Source organism: Pteropus vampyrus, unplaced genomic scaffold (genome assembly GCF_000151845.1).
Source record: "Pteropus vampyrus isolate Shadow unplaced genomic scaffold, Pvam_2.0 Scaffold120, whole genome shotgun sequence".
Classification (NCBI taxonomy): Eukaryota; Metazoa; Chordata; class Mammalia; order Chiroptera; family Pteropodidae; genus Pteropus; species Pteropus vampyrus.
In genome coordinates, this window is record NW_011888901.1 from 475,108 (window position 1) to 485,675 (window position 10,568).

The window sequence follows — 10,568 nt, forward strand, 5'->3', positions numbered from 1 at the left end:
AGGTTCTCAAATGAAGCATCTTTTCTATCTACCTTGCCTCCTGGCCTTTGCACAGGCTGCTCCATAAGCACCCCTCTTGTTCTCCCCTCTTCCATTCTTCTCATCCATCTAACTCCTGTTTAATTTCTATTCCCCATTTACGACAACACTCAAGTATTTCTTCCTCTTTTAAGTATTTTTTGATCCTCCAAACTCCACCCTAAGCTAGGCTGAATTGTGCCACCTTTCTATGTCTCCATGATACCTTGTGCATACCACTTGCAGTATTTTTCACACTGTATTATAATCTATGATTTTCTAATTTTTTTCCTCATTAACTGAGCATGCCTTGATGGCACGGTCTGGGTCTTAATTATTTATGTGTCTAGGTCTTAATTATTTCTGTGTTTTCAGCATCTAGCACAGTAATAAGCACTCAATAAATTAATTATTGAATGAATTGAAATAATTCATTATATCAGTAAGGTGCAAACAGGTACCTTTAGAGTACTATTTTATTTCTTCCCTTAAATTTCTTCTTCTCCACACAGACTGATTTTCTGCCGCCTCACAGCTTCTTGTGGTAGGGACCTCTCTTTAGTATTAGAAACCAACCAGTATCTGATAGATTTGGAATTTGTAAAACATACCCCGGAAGATTCAGAAGTGAAGCTTCTGTGTGAAGGATTAAAACAGCCAAACTGTATCTTACAGACATTGAGGTAACTGGTAGCAGGGGAATTTGTTATCTGTGTTCATATAATTTTTGTCAATTTCTGTTTGTATCGGGGGAGAGTGTAAATAAGGTAATGAGGTCATTCTGTTTTCAAGGTTGTACTGATGCCTTATCTCTTCTGCTTCTTGTGGGGTGCTAGCAGTTGTTCTCAGCACCAATCGGTGGCTCACTGAGCTGGAATTTAGTGAGACAAAACTGGATGCTTTAGCTTTGAAATTGCTCTGTGAAGGCTTAAAAGATCCAAATTGCAAATTACAGAAACTCAAGTAAGTTGTAACTATTAATTTCCATGCTGCACGAAAATTTTTGAAACTTGCAACTCAAGATGGATTTTTGTGATCAAAACACATTTCAAGGAGTCATAGGGGGGAATAAGAAAAGTGGCAGTCCCTAAAATTATTCCTATGTAACAAGTTTAGGTCAAGAATTTTCAACATAAGTAGTAATAACATCAACAATAATAATAATAACACTTATTGAGCAATTGGCTTTCTGTTAAGTGTTGTGCTGAGTACTTTGTATATATGATTTTCTTTCATCTGCACAATAACTATGAGAAGTTCAGATAATTATCCTCATTTTAGCAGATGAGGAAACAGACTCAAGGTCAGAAGACTAAATAACATGGCAAAGGTGCACAGTTCAGAACCCAGATGTGTCTGACTTCAAAGTCTATGGTAATGACCTAATAAAAATTGTATCATATATTTATATATACATATTTATATAAATATAAAAATGTGATACAATTTTATATATATAAATATGTATATATAAATATATAAATAAAATATATATATATTTTTTATTATAGTGCAAAACTCATGCAGGGAATTAAAATGAGATTAAGTCATCTTGATATTTCCTCCCAACTCTTTTATTGGTCAGTCACATTTATTGAGGCCCCACTGGGAGACAACAGTGTTGTGGGAACAGTGTACAAGTCCCAGCCATAGGGGAAAAGGGGCTGTGACTTACTCAAGTGTGGGAGTCTTGTATGGCTGGGCCTTTATTTTCTCTGCTCATGAGGTATTGTGAATAGGGGTAAATAGGATGATAAAGGGGCCAATTCTGTCTCCATTCATCTTTCTTTCTCTCCAGGTTGTTTGTTAGCTTTCTCCCTGAAAGCTCAGAGGCTGTCTGCAAGTTTCTTGCCTCTGTTCTCATTTGTAATCCAAACCTCACTGAGCTGGACCTAAGTAAAAATCCCCTGGGGTACACTGGGGTGAAGTATCTTTGTGAGGGTCTCAGACATTCAAACTGCAAAGTGGAGAAACTAGAGTAAGTTTCTTAGAATTATCTCACATCATCTTATGACTCTTGAACTTGTTGAATGCCTGCTCTGTGTCAGGATCTATGCTTGGTGCTTGCTATTTCATCTAATTAACTCCTTACACTCACCACATAAGTTGAGTTTTCTTACCCTCATTGTACAGATGAAGAAACTGAGGATCAGGTGGAAAAGTGACTTGTTTAAGGTCACACTGCTAAATAGTGGTAGTCAGTATGTGACTCCAAAAATCTGTCTCCAAATCTCATGCTTTTTCCATTATACTATCATCCTGTGTGTTTACAGGAATGACACTAATTAAATATTAACCATATATAGACTACCCACTATGAACCTAGCACTGGGCTAGATGTGGATGGAGTTATTAGAAGGACTACAAATGACAAGGCTGCCCTTAAGGACACACAGATAGGAAGCAGTTGAAGAGCAACCCAGTTCAATGTGTAATCAAGTGCCCAACACTGTGGAATCATTTAGAAATGCCAGATAAACTCGGGGAAAAGGGAAGAGGTCACTATGTCTTGGAGACATCGGGAGAAGGTTCTGTGAAGGAGGTGGGCTGGGAGCTGGAACTTGAAGGCTGGCTAAGACTTAGCTAAATGGGGAGGGTGGGAGACCATTCCCAGGAAGCTAAATGACAAGAGTGGCTAATATTTCTTCTTTTTCACTGGGTAGCTTGAGCACATGTTACCTCACAGATGCCAGCTGTGTGGAGCTCGCCTCTGTCTTGCAAGTGAGTCAGACTTTAAAAGAGCTGTTTGTGTTTACTAATGCCCTGGGAGACACAAGAGTACAGCATCTCTGTGAAGGTCTATAGCACAGGAAGGGTACAGTCGAGAATCTTGTCTAAGTGTCTACTTGTCTTTGTCCTTCTTATGGGCCTTGGCATTTGAGGTTCAGTGGAATTCCCTACTGCCATGGTTAATAGCCAGCTTGGTGTCCCCATCCCTCCAGGCTTTCTGAATGTTCCCTCTCTGCAGCTTGTTGTGAGTCCCTCATGCAAATCCTGAGCTCTACCCGAAGCCTGACAAGGCTGCTTCTAATTAATAATAAAATTGAGGATTTGGGACTGAAATTGCTGTGTGAAGGATTAAAACAGCCTGATCGTCAGTTAAAGGATCTGGCGTAAGTATCATGGACTATAGCCACAGGAAGAGTTTCCTGATGTTTCAGCAACTCTCTAAATTAAGTGAGTACTTTTTGGCTTGGTGATTGAATCTCCAAGGAAGCAATAAACGAAGAACTAAATAATTTAGGGAGAATAAATCTTCCCCACTTCACAATCTCCGCTTGGCCCTGGCTCAAGGAATTTGTTTTTTACATGATGCTTTGATTTTCTAATGTGTTTTTTTAGTGGGCAAACACAGTTCTTAAAGTGACCCAGTGCAGATGAAATGATGCCAACATTTCTCTCCCTTACTTCTTGGCAGATTGTGGACCTGTAACCTGACGAGAGAATGTTGTCAGGATTTGTGCAATGCACTCTATGCCAATGAACACCTGAGAGACCTTGACCCCAGTGACAATGCCTTAGGGGATGAGGGCATGCAGGTGCTGTGTGAAGGGTTGAAACAGCCTTCCTGCAAACTACAGACCTTGTGGTGAGTACACAGGGATTTTGTCTGCTGAGCTCTTGTTGCCAGGCTGTATATGAAATGGAGGGTCATTGTGGAACTTGGGATATAACTGATTTCTTTCTTGAATCCCTAATACCCCATAAGTTAGCAGAATGTCATCTCACAGATGTGTGCTATGGAGCCCTCACCTGTGTCCTCAACAGAAACGAGAACCTAACATTGCTAGACTTAAGTGGAAATGACCTCAAGGATTTTGGAGCGCAAATGCTGTGTGATGCACTGATTCATCCAATGTGTAAACTACGGATGTTCTAGTAAGTTACTGTGTTGAGGGAAGTGAGAGCGAGGAGGTCAGGGCAGGCTTGTTGGGTTTGATCACAACTCATTGCAATGAGGAGAGAAGAAAAACTGAGCACAGACCATTCCTAAGCAAAATATCAAAATAAGTGAAATTACCAATAGGCCTCCTTCTTGGACACAGGGACAAGGAGAGAGGCACTGAAAAGCCAGCCCTGGATCTCAGTAGAAGAAGCAGCATGGTGTAGGAAAATGAGCACTGGATCTAGATTCTTTTAGGTCTGGCTTAACTACTAGGTGTAACATCTACTAGCTACATAACCATGCTTACATAACCTCCCTGAACTTTAGTATCCTTGTCTATAAAGTGGAGCTAATACTAGTACCTGCCTCCCTGGTGTCAGCATGGGACTGAGTGAAATGAGACGTTAATTGTGTATGTACCTAATACAACCCTTAGCACATAGGAGGTTCTCCATAAATACCTTATTCTCCTAATACCTGCTAGAGGGCTTAATGTTTACAGTTTGAGAATCTTTGAGACTCAAGTGGATGAAGCTATAATGATGCAATTACATAAGTGGAGATCTTGACCCTTTCTGGTCGGTGTCCATATGCCAGCTCTGTAAGTTGGCATGACACACAAAGTAATTCATAATTGGAATACTAATTGGAATACAGTTATGCTCTATTGGCAGCTAACCAGTGACCAAATGGTCATTTATTTATGATATTCAGAACTGAAACACATAATGGAAAATAAAGGCTGACTGTAAAAATTCCACATTCTAAAGCCAATTCGATGGATTGAAGTGTAAATGAAAACAGCCTAAAAGCCTGATTATAAGTCTGGCTGAAACAGAAGCTGGTTCTTTACTAGCAAAATGAAGTCTGCTCGTTTCAAAGACTTAAGAGTGGTGATTAATGCCCAGGAGGAGGATGATGAGCCTCAAGGATTTAGGGACCTCCTGGGTGTCCTTCTTAGAGGTCCCTGAATCCTTGAGGCTTTAGAGGTGACTGGAATTTATATTGAGAATGGGTTGAAATAAACTCAATGATTAATCCTCATGTTTTTTTTTTTATATAGACTAATTTAATGTTGTAGTACTCTACGCTGTGTATGCTTCAGCAAAGGTTCTAAGTGACAGCAAGGAGAAATTATTTTGTGATGTCATGCCATTATTTATTTTTTTACTATAAATTGTTATACCATTTCCTGTTTCTCTCACTCTCTGTCTTTTAACCAATGTACTTCCATTGTGTTTTCAGACCAGCATTCAAAACCTTATGACTTGTCATTTGACAAGTTGATAGCAGTAATAACTCAGAATACAAATAAAGGACACACACAACACAGAAAATAGACACTATTCACTGACCTCAAATAAATTTGGAATGTTAGAATGTATATAAGACCAACAACAGTGAAATCAATAGAAATATATAATTATCCAAGTAAGGTGATAGGAAACTATGGATCATTTAATGTGATGATGGGCTAGAGAAGAAGTAAATCTAGGAAAGCCTCCTAAAAGAGAGAGAATCTTCTCTAGAAATTAGAAAGGCTGGATGAAGATGATTTTCTTAGGGCTGATTGAGTGTGGGGTCTGAATCTTATTCTTCATTGTACTTTACCCTGTAAACTTCCTGGCTCAGTGCTTTGCATATAGTAAATGTATATAAGATACTAGTTAGTAATTTAGAGCATCCAGGGGCAAGGCAAGGAGAGAGTAATGATTTGTTTAATAAACATTAGGTTTCTAGACATTCAGAAGGTCAAGGGTAAAAAGACTGTGGCCTCAGAATGGCAAAGCTCACCTTCATTCATTCTACAAGCACTTGCTGGACATCTGCTGTGTGCTAGGCAAATGTTCCAGGTGCTGGGAGACAAGATTGAATAAGACATGGGCCTAGTGGTAGAGACAGGCACATAAAATGACAAATGCAATCAGGAGATCTTAAGGGAGTCATGGCAGGAAACGACTCACATAGCCAGAAAGGGTCAGAGAAAGCTTCTTGGAGTAAGGGCCATCTGAATTGAGTCTCAGGACTATATCCAGGGGACATGGGATAAGGATGCAGAAGGGTTGTGCAGACTCAAGAGATTGCATGAGCAAAGGTAGCCAGACAATAAGCAACATGGTTTATGGAACTTGATAGGGGTAGGGGTGGGAAATCTCCAGTAAGTTTGCTATAGTTGGAGCATAAAGTGCATAGCAGAATGTGTCAGGACATGAGATTGAGGGGGCATGCAAGGTCTTGTATGCCATATGTGATTAGTAAAACCTGTTAGCAGAATTCTGGGTGCAAATTCAGTCATCACTCTCTCACATATTCCAGGAATAGTTCATCTTGGGGATTCTCCTCACCTTTTCAAAATTGGTCCCAAAGATAGAGAAGTTTGCTTCTGAAGCTGACCAGAGAATCAGTCTACTGTGGCTGCTATTTCTCACTGCTACATGGGGCTGATCTTGAGAACTAATCCTACCCAATCCCATAGAAACTTGGTGACTGGATGGTGATGCCCTGGCTGGTCTAAATCCCTGTGAGCCCTGCATTGCCATTATACCTGGGCTGCAAGGTTACAGATATCTTAGTCTATAACCAGATGTGCAGCCATTATTCTCTAAAGTATCATTTGTGTCAGGTGGCTGGATCTATAGGAGCTTCTTGAATCAGCCATAGATATATATTTATGTGTGAAACCTGCCCTTACCCACAGAGATGTAGGCACTTGAGGTGAGTGAGGGGCCCTTCTTAAGCCTTCATCTTCAGGATAGTTTTAGAGGCATTGATTCCTTTCCCAAGCACCAAGGATAAAATTCCCTAGCTCACCCTGATACATGTTCTTGTTCTAAATTTGGAAAGGGGTTGAAAGTAACTGGTCTCTTAACACCCGGAAGACCTCTGTGCTTCATAAACATATTGGCCCACCTCTTTCTCAGCAGAAAGTTCTACAAATCAAGAGGTAAGACAGCTTTTGATAAGTCACTGAAAAAATTCTAAAGGTCGTGTTATACTTCCATGACATTAAATGTCTACTTACCCTACAATCGAATAACTAGCACGGCTAGTCATTTCACTTGGCTAGATAAAGATTAGCTTCCGTCCATTAAAAACTAAAAGCAGTACGTCACTACACATTTCAAAGAGTCTGTACCTTCTTTTGTAATCAGTAGGTTTTAATCAGGGACATACATGTGGAGTTCAAAGTGTCTGTAGGACATTGGGAGACGTTTTCTAGTAGGTAGACAGTTGGATATAGGAGTGCGCCCTGAGATGATAGCTAAAGCCATGACAATGGATGAGATTCTCTAGGGAGAATGAGAAGAGAGGAGACTCTGAGGGACATCTCTGGGGAATTAGTCCTGGGCAATACCATCTTCAAAGAGGTAGGTTTGGAAAGGAAAACCCATGGAGAAAAACAGGAAAGAAAATTGTCCTAGAAGCTATGGGGAAAATGAGTTTCAAGGAAGAAGTGCTCAGCACTATCAAAGGCAGCAGAGAGGTCCAAACGGATGAGTACTGAAAAGTGTTCATTGGATTTAGCAATTAGGAGGCCATAGGTGGCCACGTCAAGGGCTTTAGTGGTGTAGTGGGACTGGAAACCAGATTGCAATGATTTGAAGAGATGGGAGATGAGGAAATGGAGAAGGAGCAGAGACTACTTTTTCAAAAAGTTTGTGAAAAGAAGAGATGAGGGGTAGTAGCTGGGAGGGAGGTTATTGGACTGCAGGAAGGAGGGAGTTGTTCTTTTTTTTTCTTGCCTTGTTTTAGGATAGTTGAATTTGTTGGCTGAGAGGAAGGAGCCTATGGAGAGGGAGAGGTTACAGATACAGGAGCAGGAACTAATTGGCTAATGGAGCAGGGTCTTGGACAGGCAAGGAGGGACAGGAATGAGAATCCAAGAAGAAGTTAAGCACTTTCTCTTTTGAGACACAAGAAAGGAGCCGAGGCTGAGAGAAGAGGTTGATAGCCAAGTGGGTGAAGCAACAGAGTGGTGACAGGGAGCAAGTGTGAATGGAAATCGTATCTTTTAGAATAGGAAAGCTGCTGAAGGTATCTGTTGGCTTGACTTGACACAAGATTCTTTTCATTTTTCATAGCATTGACATGGATCATTTACATGAAGAAACATTCAGAGAAATTGAAGCTTTAAAAGTGAGCAAGCCTGGAATCACCTGGTAGTTTCCTAGGAGAGCCCCCAAATCAGATGCATATAGACCCCCTCCATCTGATGCTATCTTTAACAATTGTTCAGTCTTCTTGTTTTAAACCTGTTAACCTTTGCTGAGGATGCTAGTGTGAAATAAGCAGCAGTGCTTCCTATTTCTTATGTAGAACCATCCACTAAGTAGTATATAAAAGTCAGAAAAACCTTAGCTCAAATGTCTTCAGCACTAATACCTTACATTCATATATTATATTTCAATGTTTACTATGTTTTCACAAAAACCCTGGAAGCTCAGAAGATGAAACTCAGAGAAGATGTGACTAGCTTCAGGTCACACAGCTCATTAGTGGGGGAGTTGGGACTGGAATATCCATGTTTCCAAATATCCAGACCAGGGAGGAAAACAATAGAAAAAGACATGAATGAGTCCACTTAAAGAAACATGACACTCGAAATGAATAAAGGACAAGAGGATATACAAACACATGTTATATCTTATGGTGCTGATTTTAAATAAAATTGTAATTCGCAAAGGAAAGAGGGAAGAATGAGTTCATAGAGAAAGGCTTTATGGAAGTTAGATATGATATGGGCCTTGAGAATCAGTAGGATTGACATGAGGGAGATACACTGGCCAGTTGCTGTAAGACTGCAGGCAATAGGGCCGTGTTTGTGAGAAGCTCACGAAAGCCACCTAGGGAGAGAGAAATGTTTGCATTAGAGTTTCTTGAGCTGCCATAGTATCCATATCTTAGGTTCCTGAGGGTGCTTTCCAGATCCCAGGCTCAACTCCCTTTTCTGAACTTTTAATACCTCCCCTATGTGTTCGTTCTTGTTCATGGACTCCTCTATGATCAAGCCACTCCTCATCTCTGACGTCATGTTTTGTAGCTTAGCATGGATCCTGCACAACCTCATGTTTCTATCTCTGCCTAGCTTGCACAAAAACACTAGATAAGACAAGTAGAGAAAAGGAATGCCAGGCAAGTAAAATAGCACAAAGTTCATGAAATAGGAGAGAATGTGTTGTGGAATTGACAGAAAAGTAGGCTTACCCGATTAAACTATAGTCGTCTCCGGAAGCTACTTGACTAGCTGTGTTACCCTGATTGAGTCACTTGGATTCTTGGAGCCTCAGTTTTCTCGGGTATAAAACGGGAATAAATTGACATTAACCTTGCAAGGCTGTTGTTTCCAAAGTGGTGCCTACCCCACAGTGGGTACAAATTAATGGTAGCTGTTTATATGAGTGTGTACCTGTAATATAACCGAGCTGTGTAGTCTTTGAGCTGCCACATTTTTTTGCTGTGTAGTTAGTATGAAATGCGCATTTGAACTAAGTGTGTGTGCTGGAAGCAGTGACTCTAGTTGAGGAAGAGACACAGAGTGGAAGTTATTGCAAGTAAGAGGTCCAGTTTCTCCATGTCTTTATTATCATGAGTTGTTCCCTACTACCCTGGGAGATAACTCTTAAGCAGGAGACCAAGCCTAGCATGAGAAGAATGGTCAAGATAGCAGTTTGTTTCCAGTTTTCTCAAGTTCTTCTTCTCTTTAGTTATTTAACCCTTACTTATTGAGCATTTATTATGTGCTGGGTTTTATGCTAAATGTTGGCCTTACAGAGATGAATATACTTTTTCCTGTGCATTTCTCTTACCATGTTCTCTGACTGCCCTGGTTCCTCTATCAGTCTAATAAACATCTGATAAAACTCAGTCACATTAAGAACTCAAAAATATAATGTTAAATGAAAAATTGCTGAACTGTATGTGTATATCCAGTTTGTATTCAAAAGATAAATATACATGTGTATGTTTGTGTTCAGAATATGTATGGAAGGATATATACACAGTTGGTAAATGGGAGTTAACGCTGGCAAGAGGAATTTTGCAAGCAAGAGCAGTGGGAGAAGAAGAAAGGAACTTCTCATTTTCATCTATAGCCCTCTATTCTACTTGATATTTTAACATGTGCATGTATTACTTTTATAATTAATAAACTTGATGTTAAAAAATAAAATCATTTATACTGGGAAGTTATTTCTTCTTTTAAAACATGATGATTTAGAGGAAATATAGGGCAGGCATTTATAAACATGACATAAAAAAACAAAGGAAAAGAATGAAATATTTGACATCAAAATTTTAAATCTCTTTATGAAAAAAATGCACCATAAATAAAATTAAAAGGCTAGTGATGAACTGGAAGAATATATTTGATACATATATAACGACAAGGCTAATGTCCATAATATAAGTAACAAATCAGTATAAAAATAAAACATGGAGGTCTTCTATTTCCAGCAATGATGAAATGGATTTACCCTTCCACATTAACAACTCAAAAAAAGGGCAAAATATATGAAATAACAGTTTCTGGACATTGGATAACAGGCAGAGTTTGGGACAAATAAAAAAAAAATACAAAGATGGTAATTATAATCAGAAACGTATCCGTAGTAACTTATTGAAGTTAGTGGTCTCAGAGCAAAACATACACCATGTTAACATTAAT

General features: G+C 39.5%; 1 protein-coding gene across 1 annotated transcript in view; it reads left to right on the forward strand.

Moving 5' to 3' along the window:
- Nucleotides 1–10,089, forward strand: part of LOC105296115 (NACHT, LRR and PYD domains-containing protein 12-like) — a 66,492-nt gene extending 56,403 nt beyond the window's left edge. Inside the window, 6 exon segments of the mRNA XM_011366053.2 lie at nucleotides 531–701; nucleotides 1,817–1,996; nucleotides 2,682–2,796; nucleotides 2,935–3,131; nucleotides 3,437–3,607; nucleotides 7,987–10,089. Of these exon segments, the coding sequence (XP_011364355.2) occupies nucleotides 531–701; nucleotides 1,817–1,996; nucleotides 2,682–2,796; nucleotides 2,935–3,131; nucleotides 3,437–3,607; nucleotides 7,987–8,068 (916 nt within the window). The 3' untranslated portion in view covers nucleotides 8,069–10,089.
- Nucleotides 10,090–10,568: the final 479 nt, after the last annotated feature.